The 18,343-nt window shown below is 51.7% G+C and overlaps 1 protein-coding gene across 1 annotated transcript in view; it reads left to right on the top strand.

Moving 5' to 3' along the window:
* Nucleotides 1–430: 430 nt before the first annotated feature.
* Nucleotides 431–18,343, top strand: part of SLC24A3 (solute carrier family 24 member 3) — a gene marked incomplete at its 5' end in the record, with an annotated part of 169,344 nt that continues 151,431 nt past the window's right edge. Inside the window, one exon of the mRNA XM_080614864.1 lies at nt 431–542. Within this exon, the coding sequence (XP_080470990.1) occupies nt 431–542 (112 nt within the window). The remainder of the gene's footprint in view (nt 543–18,343) is intronic.

Here is an 18,343-nt window from a genome sequence, read left to right on the forward strand (position 1 = left end):
GAGGCCATGCGCAGGCCGCGCCAGCAGCACGGTCCGGGGGGGGCTCCGTGCAGCAGCAGCTCAGGAGATGCCGCCTCGCCGGGGCAAGCCGCGGGGTCGGGCAGGGGCAACCCCGGGAGCGGCGGCTCAGGCTCCCGCCGCAGGGCTGCGCGGAGAAGAGAGGAGTGTGCCACCGGCGGCGGAAACTTCCCCGCCGGCCCCGGCCCATCCACCTCCCCCGTCCATCCCCCTCCACCCCGCTCCGTCCCTCCCTTCCTCCTCCCCCGGCCCGGCCCGCCCCGCCCGCCCGCGCAGCGGCGGTGGGCCGGCGGCCGGCGCGCAGGCGGCGGGGGGCGGGTAGGGGCGGTGCTGCGGGCCCCGGCTGGGCTCGGCGCGGCTCGGCTCGGCGCGGCGCGGAGGACCGGAGCGGAGCGGAGGGAGCGTGGCCGCGATGGGCGCCTCGGCGGCGGCGCGGCGGCGGCGCGGGGCGCGGCGGCGGGGGCAGCTGTGCGCGCTGGCCGCACTGACCCTGCTCCTGGCCGGCTGCGCGGCCGGGCGCGGCGGTGAGTCTGCGCCGGGGGCCGCTGCGAGGGGCCGCGGCGGGCGGGTGGGTCACCTGCGCTGAGGTGAGCCGGGACCGGGGCCGCCTCCACACCTCGCTCTGGAGGTGCGGGCCGGAGCCCGCCCCGAGCTGGCGCAGGGAGCCATGGGGGGGACGGTGGCCCCCGGGAGAGGAGAGAAACTTTGCCGAGCGCCGTGCCCCAGGGCCAGCGGAGCCGAGCGGGATCCCCGGGGCCAGGGTCTCTCGGGGCTGCCCGCGATGCAGCCTCCCGGTCCTTGCCCGCGGCTGCCGGTACCACGGGGCGGGGGCCGTCACGCTGCCATTGCGGAGGTTGCCGGTGCCGTTTGAATGGGCTCCCGGGTGGCGGTCTGGGAGGGAGAGGTGTTGTGTGAGAGTGGCCGCGAAGCGTCCCTGCCCCGTGTGGCACCGGCTGCACGGAGGGTGAGAGCAGGCGGGCTGGGCTCTGCGTTGCGAATGTGGGAGTGTAAGCAGGGTTTAGGCAAGGCGTATTTTCCTTTAAGTGAAGGGGAGCGTTCCCCTCCGTGACTTCAATTTGCTTTTTAAACAAACAGACGTGTCTGAAGGGTTTGCGATGTCCAGCATGGTGTGAGGAATGCTCTGATGTTTAGGAAAGAGCACAAACACCAGCTAGGACTGGAGCGCAGTTTTCTGTTGTGTTGTATAGCAGCGTTTGGATAGAGCTTCGAGATCTGGGACTTCAGTGCCCTTAAATTAATCAAATTATTATTTTTCTTTAAATATATGTATTGTAAAAGCTATGCTTTTATTCCCTGAAAGTGGTGGCTGCTTCTGGGAAGTAAGGCCAGGGAAGACACATGAGCATCGCTGTTAGAAAACAGGGGTGTATGTGTGTACTTAAGTATGTTTAAGCCTGCCCACACGGTATATGTGGCTGTGTGACACTAACACCAGCCCTTATTTTCTGTAACTTCAAAGGCTGCTGGTGGGAAGGTGCTTCCTTTGGGCCCGCTGCCTCTAGTGCCAGTGAGGCCAGACCCAAACTCTCTTCCCGTTTCCCGTTGGTGGAAAACGGAGCTATCGCCAGCCCATTCACCACCTGAGCAGGCTGGCTTCTTGGTGCTTGCCTTTGCCGTGTGAGAAACTGTAGATTACAAAGCAAATCAAGTTTCAGACCTATGTTAAACAGTGCTTAGCTCGCTCTGAGGGGTAGTGTGGATCTCCATCCCGTGTTTTGCTCTCCTGGAGCATGGTTTTCCTGCTGGTGCGGAAAGAGCTCCATCCGCTGAGTGAAGGCGGCACAGGCAGTGGCGGTCTGTGCGCAGGTGGATTTGGCTCTGTTTTGCTCCAGTTGCCCAGAGTGTTCCCCAGCCTCTCCTTGGGGCTCTCACTGTTCTTTGTTCTGGGAGAGTGTCTCACACTGCGCTGTCTCACACTAGCTTTGAATTAATCCAAGAGATGAGAAATAGCATTTGGGGTGACAGACATGGCACCCTGTGTGTCGGCTGCCACATGGAGGCGGGAGCGGCCATGGGAAGAAGGGATTTACAGGTGGGAATTTTCCACAGCACCCACTGCGTCTCTCCGTGGGACCTCAGTGGGTGGGCTCTCCTGGGAACCTCACAGCCTGCAGCCTGGTGGCTCTGCAGTTTGTGTTCCTGTTGTGACTGGAGAGGAGGTGTAAGGACGTATTTCAGTTTAGTGATTGGAATATTTCTCCCATGTAAATGTGTGTGGTTTAAGGTCAGACACGAGTTTTTGACTAGGCTGTAGTGCGTTGGTATCAAGTGGCATCTCCTTCCCACTGCCTGGTGGAGTCAGCAGCTTTACCCCATGCTTCGCTGACAGTTTTGGTTGCAAGAGGGGGTGGTACCCAGAGCATGCATAGTGTACACGGCTGGTGCATAGCTCACTCACATCCTTGATGCCAGAGTCTGGTGGTGGCATGAAGCTTGGGATGCAGTGGAGATGCGGGAGCAATTGCTACTCCTGCAGAGCCCTTGCATGGAAGTGCAGTGCAGCAGCCCCAGGCTTCAACCATGGTTTTAGATGATAAGTTCTTACTTTTAATGCTGCTGTTTTTCTTAGTCCCCTTCCCTGCAGCCACTGTCTGTGCCACAGCCTGAAGCCAGAGGAGCATGGCTTTTCCAGTTGCAGGTGACCTCTGTTTGCAGAGGGCTGCGAGGCCAAAGCCTCATTCGGAAAGTGTATGTACTTACATCTACACAAAAGAAATAGGCTAGAGCTCCTGCTGAAGAAGAAGGTAACAACACAATTTTAGATGATAAACCAGCTGCAGCGGGTGACTCTGTGGACAGGGCATAAAACATGTGTTGCTCCCACTGCTTCTCTGGGTGACTTAATGGCTCCATGTCTCTCTTGGCTGGGTCTCTGAAAAAAGACATCCTTCTCAAGTCACTTGGAGATCTCTTGATGCTAAATGATGTGTAATAACAAAGTGTTATAATATTATAATGTTTATATAAAGGTCATTCCAAAGATCTTTATATTCCATAATGCTCAGGCTTTCAGAAATAGATGCAGTGCAAATTAAGAAGAAGCCCAAGTGCACAAAGTTAATCTGTACAGCTGGGGTGCCTCTTTCTCTCTTCCAGGCAGTGTAAGTCCATGGCTATGCCCTAACATCCAGGAAGTGGCACTGGTAAATAAGAGGTGTAGCTGAGATCAAATGCAGGCCTGCAGACCCAAAATACAGCTGCCAGCCACTGGACTGCCGTATGCCTCTTGGTCTGCTGAAGTGGGCTGGAGATCAAGGAAAGTTATAGAAACATGAACAGTATGGGTCGCTTCCAAAACTCTCCCTGACTCTGCCACTCTTGCAGAAGGAGCCAGATAAAGTATGAAGCTCCCCCCCATCAGTCTAACTCAATTTCTCTCTTGTGAAAAGAGGGGGGAGTGGGGGAGAGAGACTTCTTCATTATACGAGACCATCTTTCAATTGTGACGATGCAGGTTTTTCAGGGGAGGCCTCTGAGTCAGGCCTTTTACCAGTTTGCTGTCATGGAGAGCAGGAATAGCAGGGATAGCAGTCAGTGGGATTTTTCTTTTCCTCCGTCTGTGTGCCAGTGTTTTTGGCAGGATGGTAAAGAAAAGCTGGGTTTGATTCTGCAGACCTTACTCATGGGGATGGGCACATCCAAGGAAATGGAGTTGCCTGCGTGATTCAAGCGTGGAAGATTTGGGTTGCTTTTAAGTCTTGTTTTAACTTGACAGGACAGAAGTACCCAGAATGGTGGAGCAGGGCCTGCCAGGGACACTTCAGCTGGCTCTGAGGCTTACCTTAAATCCAAAGCTTGGACTGTTTTTAAAGGGCTGATAGTTGCCTGGTCCTTCCTGTGGGGTGAGAGCATCCATGTGTGCCCAGTGTGCTGGGTTGCAGCCCGACAGCGTGAGCAGCAGGTCTCGGGAGTCCAGCAGTCCAGACTGACTCCTGCAGTCTTGCATCCAGCTCTGGGGCAACAGCACAAGAGGGACGTGGAGCTGTTGGGGCGAGTCTAGAGGAGGTCACAGAGATGCTGCGAGGGCTGGAGCAGCTCTGCTCTGGAGCCAGGCTGAGAGAGCTGGGCTGGGTCAGCCTGGAGAAGAGAAGGCTCCTGAAGGGGAGACCTTAGAGCAGCTCCAGTGCCTAAAGGGGCTGCAGGAAACCTGGAGAGGGGCTTGGGACAAGGGCCTGTAGGGACAGGCCAAGGGGAATGGCTTGAACCTGCCAGAACAGGGGAGACTGAGCTGAGCTCTTAGGCAGAAGCTCTTCCCTGTGAGGGTGCTGAGGTGCTGGCCCAGGGTGCCCAGAGAAGCTGTGGCTGCCCCATCCCTGGCAGTGTTCAAGGCCAGGTTGGACACAGGGGCTTGGAGCAAGCTGCTCCAGTGGAAGAGGTCCCTGCCCGTGGCAGGGGTTGGAGCTGGAGGAGCTTGAAGCTCTCTTCCAGCACAAACCAGTCTGGGATTCTATGATTCATGTAATGATAACACATGTGCAGAAAGCCTCTAAGCAATGCTGGGTGACATGATGGGACATACGGAGCAAAGATCCCAGCATGTCTGCCTTCTGCCCTGTGCTGGTTGGAGTACCTCACAGGACTGGAATGAACCATGCAGGCTGTTTCCTTCTGACCATTTTGTCATGGGCCTTTCCTCAAAGGGCTTTTCCTTACGGATCTCCTTACTGCCAAAATAGCGTTGATGAACCTTGGTGTGACAGATCCTGGTCCTCTAGCTGGGAATTAAGTGTAAACTCCCTGATTTCGTTTGAATGTTTTGGTTTGTGCAAACCAAGAAACCCAAACCGAACTTCAGAGGTCGTGCAATGAAAGCACAAAAGCAGTTATTTTCCTCACCTCTTCAGTGAAGCGTAATCCTAGCTTCAGTGAGAGTAATCCTAGCCCAGATGTAATGCTGTAATTGTTGGACCCCTGGATGTGGGAATTTACCCTCATAAACTAGGGAGAGGCATCAGGCCAGAGCGTGGTATGTGACCTCTTTGGCAGGGAGCTTGTTTGGCCTTGCAGGGAATGACTTGTTCATTTATCTAGTACTTGTTCAAGGTCCTACATTGACAGAGGCTGAGGTCTTCTGTTGAGCAGCTTGTGGCTCGGGGAGCAGCAGGGATGGCTTTGCAGCTCTGTGTGGAAGGAGCGTGGGGGAACGTGCTTAAAGATGTGCTTCACTTTCAGCACATGCTTATGGTACTGACAAAGCAGGGTCTGTGCCCTGGCTGTGAATCTGTGCTTGCTGCAGGGTCTTCCTGAAGAACTGCCTTAAGAATATCCACATCTCTGTAACTGAATTCAACTTCATTAAAATGTCATGGAAGTGCTGGAACATGTGCCAGACTGGTCAGCTTGCCAGAGCCGGATGCCCAAGGTAAACCCCGGCACAACACCTGAAACCACAGGACCTTGGTCCTCAGGATGTGGATGCCAGATGCTTGGGAGTTCCAGATTCAGCAGGGCACGAAGGCAGATGTTGCTGGCCACCCTCACTGTTCGTAACCAGAGCGAAGGCAACGCTGTGAGATGGTGGATAGCAGAAAAACTCAATAGTTGTTATTCTTTTAGTGCCTGCTAAGGGAAGGTAGGCTTGTGGTTGCACATCTGCCTCTGCTGATCCAGCTGTGAATGCTCAGTCTTGCCCTGGCTGCTGCGTGTGGCTGCTCCTGCCCCCTTTGCCTCTTGCATGGCCCTGGGACTTTGGTGGCCCTTAGCTGAGTCTTCTCAGTGAGCTGACCCAGCAGAAGACAGCCCAGGAGAAGTAAAGGAGGTTTTCTGCCAAATTAGCCAACTCAGATGACTTGGGGAGGGGTCTTAACAAGCCATGGCTGAACAGAGAGCCCTTGGGTAGTAACCATGCTCTGAATGGCAGTGCCTGTGATAAGCTGGGTATGGCTTGTTGATTTTGCCTAAGCCCTTTTTCAGTAGTTCCTTCCTGCTGCTAGTCTTAAATGGCCCTTCACATTGAGAAGGCTATCTGGTCACACCGCCCAGGTTTGGCTAGAGATTCTCAAAAGGAAAGGCTGGGTTGGGCCTGTCACACATTCATATGGCAGGTATGGCTGCAGCTTCCGGGGAGTGAGACTGGAAGACAAACCTCTCCTGGGATGGGAGAGGATCATCCAGGAGATTGGCAGCCAGCCCTGCAACTGGAAACCCCTTCAGCCCTGGAGCTGACCCAGCTTCTAAGTGTTAGTCTGCTCCAGGGCTTTTTTCTGTGTTTTGTGTCTGTTGTTGTCTCTAAATGGATGGTGACCCTTTGATAGCTAGAAAAAGAATTTCTTTTTCTTTTCCTTTCTCTTTTCTTCTGGTTTCTGTGCCTTTGGAGTGGTTTAAGTTACCCTTTCGAGCTTTTCTGTCCACAAGGAAGCACAGAAAATCTAGTCTTCCTAGAGCCTCCCTAAGAGAAGACTTGAGGAAGAGAGCCACGTCTCATGCAACCTGTCATGGAAAACTTGGGTGTTTTGTTTTTTCTGATGAAAAGCACACGGAGCACAGAGCCAGGAGGATGCAGCTTGTTACTGCCATTGCTTGGAAGCCAGTGCAGCAGCTTCATGCAAGTTCTGCAGAAGGGCAGGTTTCTTCTGCAGGCACAGGGATCAAATGCTCCTCTGTGGCTGGAGCTGCACCTTCCTGTCACCAGGTCAGTCTTTAAGCATGGGATTTTGGCAAGCACACATGGGAATTTTCAGCAGCTTTGTTCTGCTCTAGGTTTTACCCTTGGTATCACTGTGAGTCAGGTCAGACCAATGCCAAGAGCCATTGGGAACCTCATCCTAATGTTTTTCTGCTGCTGTGGCTTTATGGGAAGAAGCAGTGGGTATGCCCAGGTGTGAGCAGGCTGTTTGTAAGTGCCACCACTTCAGTCATCATGTCCTGTAGACATGCTCTCAGAAGAGTAGGGTTACACAGCAAGTAAATCTTTGTGGCTGGTCTGCAGCAGACCTGTATTACTCACAGCATCAAAGGGGAATCCTGTGAAAATGGAAGCCGTTAACACGTGTAATTTGCAGCTCGTGAATGGGTTCCTGGCTGATCCTAAAGGGATGAAGGTGTTTTACCTCTGCCTCCCCATGGAATCATTGCTGGAGTGTCAGGCTCTCCTCCAGCTCCAATCAGCCTGTCCTTGTGTTATTTACTGCCAAGGATATCCTGGCTTGAAGCTTGCAGTTAGCTACTCAAAACCCCTAAGGGGCAGTTCCATCTCCCTTTATCATGTCTACCAGCAAAGCTTCTGCTATCTTTTCTAGTGTTGTCTTCCACAGGAGGTTAAATCTCTACAGCAGTCAGAGAAGTGCCTGTTCCGCCAAGACTTAGATCCAATTTTGTTAGCTTGGAAATTGATAGCAACAGAGTTGCCTTGGTATGAAGATGGCCATGGGATGAACCCACTGTATCTGGGGGTTTCGGCGGGTGTTGAGGCCTCCATCACTTTGGTGGTGGAGCCAACTACATCAAAGGAGCATCTGTACTTCTGTAAGACATTAACTACATGCAGTCGATGTGTTTGTACCGTATCATGGCTGGATTTCAGCTAAACACAGATTTAATCACAAACTGGGTACAATCTCTAGATGCTATGCTTTTCTTTAGGAGCAGGCTGAGAAAACTCTGGAAATGAGGGAATTTCTCGTTTCCAGTGTGTTTTGTTGTTGGGGGGTAAAGGAGGACAAGGTAGGAAAGGAAGCAGGATGGGACATGGCTTTCAGCAGCAAGGGCTGATGAGTAGAAGCACACAGTAACTGGAGACAACCTCAGGCTGGGTGAAAAGCTGAAACTTGATGTGGACTGAAGATGTTTAAGCTGGATCTTTTTGGCAGTATCCCTGAAACAAGGAGCACTGCACCAAGAGCTCCAGGGAGAAGTCCTAGGTCTTGTTCTTCTCAAAAAGGGGGGTGGTGAAGAGGAGTCCAGATGTGGTGTCCAGGGGGAAGGCTGCGTGGGACAGTACTTGCTGGGACTGTGTTTGCCTTTTATGGGCTTTTTTGGTGAGCGGGGATTGCTGAAGAGGTAGGATTAATGTCATCTGCCTGGAAGCCCTGCCTGTGGGAAGCAGATGGTCCCCAGGTCCTGCCTGAGACCTGGAAGCTGCCTGCAGGCCCAGAGGAGAGGGTGTGCGTCTCCTGTCATACATCCTGTTCCGCATTGTCCTCTGTTCTTTGGCAGGCCAGGTCGGGGATGCTGTCAGAGGCCGGTGATACACCTTTCGTTGAGGGAGAATAGGGAGTGCCAGGGTGGGTTTGGAGGCAGGATCTCGTTGCTTTGCAGCATTCCTGTGCTGAGCTGTGAGCGAGCAGCTGTGTGGGGTGGCCCTGCTTCACAGCCTCGTCTGACCTTCCTGCACCTCCAGTAGTGTGTGCGGTACTTGGGCCAGCAGCCGTGTTTGTGTGTGCATAGGCACCTAGGCCATGCTCCAGGGGCGAGTGCTGAACGTGCAGCGTGTGAAGTGCTGCGCTTGACTTCAGGTGGGCTCGTGTGTGTACGAGGTTAACCAGCGCCTTCCCAGCTCCAGCATTCCTCAGTCCACAGCCTCTTCAGAGGAAATGAGGTGAGTGAGCACGTCCTCAAATTGTAAAGTAGGGAAACTGAGATACGAGAGGAGTGTGTGGGATTCTCCTGGCACGGGGATGATGGAGACCAGATGGAGTGCAGATCTGCAGATGGATTTCTGCATCAATCATAGCGTTCTGACATGTCCTTGCAGATCAGGCCTGGGAAGTCTCTTGTGGCTCTGCAGTGGCTAAGGGATAAAAGGCAGGGCATTGTGTGTGAGCACTGTGTATCTCATCTGTTGCAGTGGTGGAAGAGGAGAAAGACGTGTTTGGATAGTGCTGAGCATGCTCTTCTAAGGAAAACTTGGGTATGCCAAGGCTCATCCTTGGTATTTGCTCCTGCAGCAGGCATCACTTATCAAACGGGAACTGCAAGCAAATAATATCTCGATTAGGAATGAGCCTGCTAAAGTTCAGGGAAAGAATCTTTTTACTATGCAAGCCAAAACCATGCTAACTGAACTGCAAACAACTGAAGGGTCTGCTATAATTCTCTCTGAGAGATAGACTCAGCTGTTTTTATTCCCTAAGATGGCCAGAACATCCTGTAACATAAAGCAGGAGGAGAAACGAGCCTTACATGGACTCATTTCTCCTCTTGAGGGGATCTGCCCTCCAATTCTCAGTGCACCTCGTCGTGATAGTTGATTTGTGTTTTGTTGCCAGCTTACAGGGAGAATAGAACAGAAAGAAACTCAGATGAACATTGCACGCTCTGATGCAGCGCAACAGTTCATTTTAGGGGAAACAAGCACATAAGCCATGTCAGTTGATGTTACACACAATAATGTGTACTAAAAGGCTCACAGCATTTGATCTGCATTGTTAAAAACAAGTAGGTACGTATGATGTGCAACTCCACAGGGTGGTGGCAAGTAGGAAAGAGCTGTTAAATGCCTTGCTTTCATGCTCAGTAAGTGCCGTGCTGTACAGGGAGCTGGTGAGGATTCTGGCCATGATCTTGTATACTTGAGGTGTACATTCTGCTCCCTCCTCTGCAGCAAGGTACCATGGAGCTGCTGCAGGGCTCAGGACAGAGGATGCTGTAGAACCCTGTGGGCAAGTGTTATAAACTGTCCAGCAAGAGGAGACCTTGTCAATGGGGTGGTGTAAAGTCCTTTTGAGGGTGTAGGCTGCTGGGCAGCGGGGTGGACCAGTCCCTTGGCATCACCAGTGTGCTGGTGATGATAACCACAGTTAAGATCTTTTGACAGAGCACAGGTTTTGCATTTCAGGTCTAGGTAAGCACAGACTATCCTGCTACAGTATGGAATGTACGGGCTGGTGATGGAGTTCTCATGAGCTCTGTCGTGAAAACTGAGCTAAAAAGACCCTTGTCCCAGGGAGCTTCCCTCCAACCCAGTGGACTGTGACATACAGCTTGCTTGTTCATGATACGCTGCTTCAACAGATTACATCAGTTGTGCTCATGTCAGGGTGTTCCTTGCTGGGGACTCCTCAGAAAGCAGTGTGTTGAAGGAGAGGGAGGAGGAGAAGAGGCAATACTTAAAAAAAACCCCTTAGGTTAATTTTACTGCTGGCAAAGTAAAATGAATTATGAGTTTCACGTTCTTTGGATTTATTCCCACCCTAAATCAGAGGCAGCATGAAATCAGGCTTGATCAGAAGTGAAGTTTCCTGAGAACGTAAGTGGGTAATGTAGAAGCCTCTTGAGTCAAACAGTGATCCAAGGAAAGGCTGCAGGAGGGCTGCCTTGGTGCTTCTGGCTGCTGTCAGACAGGCAGTGTGCTTCACAGGGAGCGAATGGAGCTGGGACACCTCAGGAGCTGGTGTTGCATGGACCGTGGCTGGTGTCACCTTCCTGCTGGGGCTGGGTCTGCAGACAGGGCTGTAAGAGGGCTTACTGGAGATGCACTTCCTGGGTGATTTATCCTGGGAATGAGTGGCTGCATGTGTCACCAGTGACCTGGCCCCGCGCAGCTTTCCCGTGTGGCCTCCTGGCTTCCCTTCCCCTCAGATTTCCAGGGCTTTGGTCAGATAGAACCCATGGACCAGCCGGCGGGTGTCAGAGGAGGCCAAGGAGGAGCCACGAGGCTGTGCATGTCCTGAGGCCAGGAGCTGTGTGCCTGCGTGGCGGCACGAAGGGCCCCACCAGCCTGGGCCCTGTGTTGCTGTACACAGGGGCCGGATTGTGGTGGAGAGGGCGGCTGGAGGTGGATGAGGCCCTGGTGTGGTGGTGGTGAGCAGGGCCAGGGGTGGCCAGGGCAGGCCTGAGGGTGTGCTGGTGGGTGTCACATGGAGGTGAATCAGCCTTCATGTGGAAACTGCCTTGATGCTGCTGCAGAAAAGTCTTTCACAGGTGAGGTGGTTTCTTGCTAGGATGGATCTTGATGAAGAAATCGGTCATTTTTTCACCTTTATTTAGATCCCATCTACAAGTGATCAACCTAAAGGGGCTGCAGGAAACCTGGAGAGGCGCTTTGAACAAGGGCCTGTAGGGACAGGCCAAGGGGAATGGCTTGAACCTGCCAGAAGAGGGGAGACTGAGCTGAGCTCTTAGGCAGAAGCTCTTCCCTGTGAGGGTGCTGAGGCGCTGGCACAGGGTGCCCAGAGAAGCTGTGGCTGCCCCATCCCTGGCAGTGCTCAAGGCCAGGTTGGACACAGGGGCTTGGAGCAAGCTGCTCCAGTGGAAGGTGTCCCTGCCCGTGGCAGGGGTTGGGACTGGATGAGCTTGAAGCTCTCTTCCAGCACAAACCAGGCTGGGATTCTGTGATGGTTCCCCAGTCTTAGGAGCTTCCTGCAATGAACAGCACAAGATCTGGTCACTCCTGAGCCCCTCCTGAAGCCTGTCCGTCCTGCAGGGGGTTATCAGGTGTCCGGCCTCGCCATGTGGTAAAGGAGCACTGCTGGTCATCAGAGAAATGTGAGAAGATTATGGAAAGATGATGAAACTGAAAAGGAGAAGGATGAAAAAAGCATCAGTCGCCACCCATGGCTGTGTGCCAAAGTTAAAATCTCCAGGGATTTTGCACCACCTAATGCATAACAGCCTGTAAACTGGAACAGTGGTGTCTGTGCCTTTGTTTTTATAGCCTTGATCATAGGGGTGTTTTGTAAAACGTTAGACAGGATTTTTGTTCCGTTTTGGTGGAAAGCCCGTGTTTTCCAGGGCAAGCACGAGTTACCTGTCCCCTGCATGCACCTGTCAGAGCTGCTGGTGAGCAGGCGGCGTGCCTGCACTGCGCTGCTGGGCACTGGAGGCTGAGGACCTGAGCGCTGGTCTGCAAGTGTTTAAATTGGCTGTGGTGGCACAGGGCCAGCTGGCACCAGCTCAGAATTGGACAGAACAGCTTGTCCAAGGTCACCGCACGGGCCATGAGCAGTGAATTAAACCCGGGTCTGTGGAGTCTCACTCCCGATAGATAAAGACTGTGTGGTGCTGCTTGGAGGGTCCTGCTGTTCTTACAGCCTTATAGAGAAGGGACAGCGTCAACCAAGCACTTGTTCGGGTGCGGTGTGGAGTACCACCCTTTTGCGCCAGGGTCTGGGGTTAAAAACAAACAGTTTTTTGGTCCTATAGTATTGTTGATTTCCTTAAAATACCTTGGGAAATTGTAGTTTGGAATTTTACTGGAAAGGTGCCCTCCCTGTCAGTGAGTGAGGGGCTGAGCGGAGCTGCGCCATGCTCATTTTGCAGGAGGAATGCTGAGGTGCTTTTACCTGTTTGGGCTTGCGTCTGCCTTTATGTCTGCCCTTTTCAGCAGGTAGGGAAACATTCCCCAGTGAAAGGAGTGAGAGTGTAGTGAGCACTTGGGACAGGGAGTGCCTTCGCTTCCTCTGCTTGTAGGGACAGGCTGCCTTGTCAGTGAGCTGCAAAGGAGTCTCTACACGCTTCAGTCAAGACTTAGTGCAGACCTTCCTCTTCAGCATGTTTCAGAAGGTTCATATGCTAATGTTACCCTGACCTTGCATTTAAGGGCTAGTGTAAATCCAGGAATGGTGTTCTCTGTTGTTTTCAAGAATGACAGATATCCTGTTCTTTGAGTCCTTGCTGTTTTTTGGGATTTTTGTTAAATTCTTTTCAGGAATGGGCGTGATGAGTTATTTCTTCTCTGCTCTCTGTGTTTCTGAATATTGAGAATGCATCATAGACCACTGTCTTCCTTGTTTCTGTTTTCCCTTTCCTACTTGTTCAGGCGAAAAGAGAAAGATCAGGACTGACAGGGCTCTTGAGCTGTAGTTATTCCTTAAGGCCTGTTCGGTCGGGCTTTCATTGATGGTTTAGAATCATAGAATAGTTTGGGTTGGAAGGGACCTTCAAAGCTCATCTAGTTCAACCCTTTGCAATGAGCGGGAACATCTCCAACTAGATCAGGTTTCTCAGAACCACATCCAGCTTGGCCTGAAATGTTTCCAAGGATGGGGCATCCACCGCCTCTGTGGGCAGCCTGTACCAGTGTTTCGCCACGCTTATAGAAGATTTCTTCCTTATAACTAGACTAAATCTCCCCCCTTTTAGTTTAAACCCTTTGCCCCTTGTCCTGTTGCAATAGAATGCTGTATGTGTTTGCAGCATACCTCTGCCACTGCACCCTTTCCCTCTCCCCCCTTGCTCAAAGGCTCCCTATGTGGAGCAGTTAAATCAGGTCTGTGGACTCATACCACTCTCCAAGCACTTACAGCAGCTGACTTGGGGTGCCTGCTGAGCCCCTTGAGGCAGAACAGAGCCTGTTTTCCTCTCGGGCACTGCATCCTTAGGGCATTAGGGAAGTGTTCTGTTGAGCTGTGTGCCTTGGTTCAAGAGCTGACCCATGTGCTCAGCTGTGTTTGACCAGAAGACAAACTCCTCTGTAGTGTGAGAGCTCTTGGTGTGGATGCTGAACATACAGGTTAGTTCTGGTGAGGCAGTGAAGTTGCACAAAATGTGACTATTAATGATGATTGTAATTTTGTTCCTGTACATTAGCAGGGCTCTTCAGAGAAGAGCTGAAATTGTGTTTCCAAAATCATGGACTGTGCTTCCTCCACAAGCTGAAATGTGGGAATTTCCGAGGTGCTTCCTTCTTGTGTCTGGGGATTCTTTTATTTTTCCTTTACCCCTTTTCTTGCCCCCCTCCAACTCGTGAAAGGTTTTTTCCATAGCCTCACATTGGTATGGATGTGGAGGGAGAGCAGGAGGGGCCGCGTTAGATGCTGGGGCTGCCAGCAGCCATGCACAAGGCTGCAGAGCTGGGCTGTTGCTGGGGGCAGTCCTGCAGCTCATTGCTTCGGTCACTGGTGGTACAAAGCAGCATCAAACAAGCAGGAAGGTAGCTGTGCTCTCCCTGCCCCGTTCCATGGGTGCTACAGTGCATGTGTCCTCCTCAGGGCAGCTGGGGGCTGGCACCTATCCGCTAAGGTGAGCTTGGGCTGCACAGCCACATCTGTGCACAGTGATGGACTGGGGCGCTCAGCTGGAGGAGAGGACCGGGGACAACCTGAGGCAGCTCAGTGGAGACACCTGTTGACTGGGAAGATGCTGTGCCCGTGATCTGCGGGGGGACGACCACGGGAGGCAGGAAAAGCGAGGTGTTCTGGGGTGGTGAGCCTTGGCTTGTAGCGGTACTGTGAGGCAAAATAGAGGAGGCAGTGTCTGGTGCTGCGGTTGCATTAGAGGAGGCTGGCCTGGGAGGGAAGTTGCAGTAGGACACATCTTACTTTTTCCAGACAGACAAATCTGGCAGTTTTACTGTGGCAGTTTAAAATGTGCCTCCAGCTCTGGGATTCCCAGGGCTGGTGGGCTTTGTCCCCCTTTTCCTCATTACCAGGTTTAGTTCTAGGTGTGTTTACTGACTTCTAATAAATATAAGAAAGTGGTGTCCTGGGGCTTCCTTATATATTTATCTGTAATTAAGGTAGGATTAATTGCTCAAAATTGTTTTTGAGGGCCTGTTATGAGATCAGCAGATAGGAGCATGGAATAAAGTGCATAATGAATACATTATGTTATAAATAATGGACACGGACAGTGCAAAGGCATCCCTGAAAGGTAATAGCTCTTTTAATATTTAATTAAGCAGGCTCCGTAGGGAAAAGACTTGATGTCACTAAGGTAATTTTCAGCCTGGCTTAGTGACGCACGGATCAGTCAGAATGAGGGCAGAAGCCTGCATACAGCTGGGACTTTTGGTAGGCACAGTTCATGGTAATCACAAGGATGTTTTGTTGGCTGGAGAGCTAGTGAGGAGGGATGATGTTGAGGGATGGTAGAGAGGCTAGCACCTGGAAGATCGGTTAGAACTAGTGCTTTGCTTCTTTCGTTGAGCTGGAGCTGCTGGTCTAGCAGCATACGAACCTTGTGCTTCTGCCTGCTTTGTAGAAGAAGCAGGTTTTTTGTGGAGAGGATGATGGATGGTTCTCTCCTGCTCTTACAGCCTATTTGCCTGTGGCTAGCTGGTTGCGGCAGCCCCAGACTGGCTGGCTAGTGGCAGAGAACAGGTTTGAGTGAAGGAGTTAAGACCTCTACGATGCTGTGTGACTTGTGAGCCTTCACAGCCTCTTAAGCTCCTTGTGGTGGTTCCTTCTGTGGCTCTTGCTACCCAGTGTTAATGTGAGCCCCACACAGCGGGAACAAAGGAGATGTGTTAGTGCAGGTAGGTCAGTTTTATAGGGAAAACGACGCAGCATCAGTTACGAGGCCAACAGCTGCCATCAGCATAGAATCACAGAGTCACAGACTGGTTTGGGTGGGAAGAGACCTTAAAGCTCACCCAGCTCCAGCCGCTGCCATGGACAGGGACCCCTTCCACTGGAGCAGCTTGCTCCAAGCCCCTGTGTCCAGCCTGGCCTTGAACACTGCCAGGGATGGGGCAGCCACAGCTTCTCTGGGCACCCTGTGCCAGCGCCTCAGCACCCTCACAGGGAAGAGCTTCTGCCTAAGAGCTCAGCTCAGTCTCCCCTCTGGCAGTTCTTATCTGTGATGGAAGTTGAGTCTCACAGGTTTTCTGAATGGAAAAAGGACAAGTATTGCCCATCTGCAAGGCCTAACTTCCCACCCATGTCCCCAGCTGCTCATTTTCCATTTCCCATCTCCTCCATGCTCTCATTTCAGTATGTTTTATGCTCCGTTCTCACAGCAGCTCCACTGCAATTTCACCCGTGCCAGTGTAGTATGTGGTTAAATGAGAAGGCCAGGTTGGATGAGGCCTTGGGTGGCATGGTTTAGTGTGGGGTATCCCTGCCCATGGCAGGGGGGTTGGAACTGGATGATCTTGGGGTCCTTTCCAACCCTGGCTATTCTATGATTCTAAGGTGGGGAGATGTGGGAAGGTTGCAGTGCCCAGGCTGCCCTCTGGCATGTCTCCCAAGTCTGTTGATGAGGTTCCCTGCTTTGTATTTCCCTGTCTGGCTGTCAGGGAGCTTTCCTGAATTTCATAGCACATGAAGGGTGCTTTTAGGGCAACTAAATCCAGCTTCAGTGTTGTGCAGTGGAGTTGAATATCAGAGCACATGTATCCTCTGGGGCCGAGACCTTGTCTCTGTGCTGTGAAGTGCCTGTGTATGTTTCCAGAACTATGGAAGCAGTAAATAATAACCATTAAACAAATATCAGTTGCAGATTTATGTAGTGTTTTGCAAGGAAACACAAGAGGAAAAGAGTTGTAGGGCAAAGGGAAGGGGGAAATAGTCTTTTTAACTTGAAAACCATTTGTATTGAAACTGGACAGAAAAAAGCTCCCTTTTCCCTCTTGCTTGTTTATTTTTTGCCAGATTCATTTCTTGTCCTTTATCTTTTGTGGAGGAGAGTATAAAAAAACCCCTCTGTTCTTTTGTGATAGCCCCCCCATGATCAGAGTGTTCTGGTGTTCAGGAACCAGACTGGGAGCCAGGGCTTGTGACAGTCTCTTTTTTTCCTTCCTTTCTTTCTTTCCTGAAAGGAGTGGCTTATTTTTAGTGCTTGCAAGACCCAGCTCGCTGGAGGGCCACAGCAGGCCTGTTCCATCCACCAGCCATGGGAGTGTCACATTCACTCAGGGAACAGGATCTGCTCCTGCTCCTCGTGCCTTTCTCTGCTCTGTTTCTGTCTGTTCCATCTCTTTTGGCAGCCCCAGGACTGTGTCCTTCAGGAGTCAGTTCCAGGCTTTCCGCAGAGCTGGAAGAGCAATGGGGAGCCTGATGGGCACCGGGGCTGGGCCTGGCCCCTGCCTAGGCTGCTCCCCTCCGGTACCTCCCTGGGAGATGCTGCTTTGGGATGCAAGGTCCTCTCTGCTGGGGCTCCCCTCCAAACACAGACATGGCCCTTGGCTTGCAGGGTGGGCACACTGCTGAGTGTGCAGCAGAGCTGCAAGGGTGACATTTCTCATAGACTGTAGGATTCTGTAAAGGATTTGTAAAGATTTCGTGGAGAATTTTCCTAGTAAAAAGTCATGGTTTCTTTTCTCTTTTTGAGGGGTGGGGGAGGAAGAGCTGCTCTGTTTCTTTTCCCAGCATGTCTCTATGATATTTTCAGACTACATTTAATTCTGCAGAATTATATTCAGCTAAAAGTGCAAAAGAGGACAAACTAAACCAAAATAAAATACTTTATTCCAGGTCGACTAAAACATTTACCCTGACTCCAATCATCCTTCTTCCCGCTGTGTCAGCTACGAGTTAGGAGAGAGATACATAACTGGGGGGGAAGGGGCAGTGCCAAAACAAAACCACTGCCATCAAACCAGGTATTTGTCTCTGTCACGTGGGTTTGGAAACAGCTCATTTTTCACTGCTCTTTAAAAGGTAAGTATCTCCATCAGAGAGTTGTGCTACTGCAGCGCATCATTCAAGCCTTCCAAGAACCAGGGGGCTGTTTGGTGACAGTGAGGATCTCAATTACTGCTTTTTCAGCCATGTGAAGTCTTGATTTCCAGGTTGAAGCAGCCACAGGATCTTGGAACTGTGTAGAAATATCATGGTTTAAGCCCAGCTGGCAACCCAGAACACACAGCCGCTTGCTCACTCCTCCCACTTCCTCCCCGCACTCCCAGAGGGATGGGGAGGAGAATCGAAAGAATGTAACTCCCATGGGTTGAGACAAGAGCAGTCCAGTAACTAAGGTATAACACAAATCACTGCTGCTACCAACAATAATAGTAATGATAAGGGAAATAACAAGGGGAGAGAATACAACTGCTCGCCACCCGCCGACCGATACCTAGCCCGACCCAGCAGTGCACTAGCCCTTCCGGGTAACTCCCCGTTACATCCCCAGGCATGACGTGCTGTGGTATGGAATACCTCTTTGGCTAGTTTGGGTCAGGTGTCCTGTCCCTGCTTCCTCCTGGCTTGCCCTCCTCCCTGGCAAAGCATGAGGCTCCGAAAGTCTTTGGTCAGGCTAAATGTTTGAGGAGTAACTAAAACCATCAGTGTTATCAGCACTGTTCCCAGGCTGAGAGTCAAAACCACAGCACTGCACCAGCTACTAAGAAGGAGAAAAATGACTGCTACTGCTGAACCCAGGACAAGAAAGTAGCACTGTTACTGATGGGAAATCAGCTTTAGGTTATTCTCAATTCATACTTGGCTAATTTTTTCCTTGCTGTCTACCATGAGAAAAGAAAACCATGATGTGTGAGTTCGATGCAACAGCCTGGGCTGATCTGGGCAGCCATCCATAGCCCACTCTTACTGCTGCAATTCTTGTACTTTTTGCCTTCCCCTTCCCCTCACCTCCCCTCTGAAGTCAAAGGGACCTTTCCTGTTGATTTCACTGCTCCATCCAAAGCCCGTGTTCTGGACAGTGGCTCAGGGAGATTTTTGACGAGCAGTTTGGATAGCTGGGACCT

Source organism: Psittacula echo, assembly GCF_963264785.1.
Source record: "Psittacula echo genome assembly, chromosome: 4".
Taxonomy (NCBI): Eukaryota; Metazoa; Chordata; class Aves; order Psittaciformes; family Psittacidae; genus Psittacula; species Psittacula echo.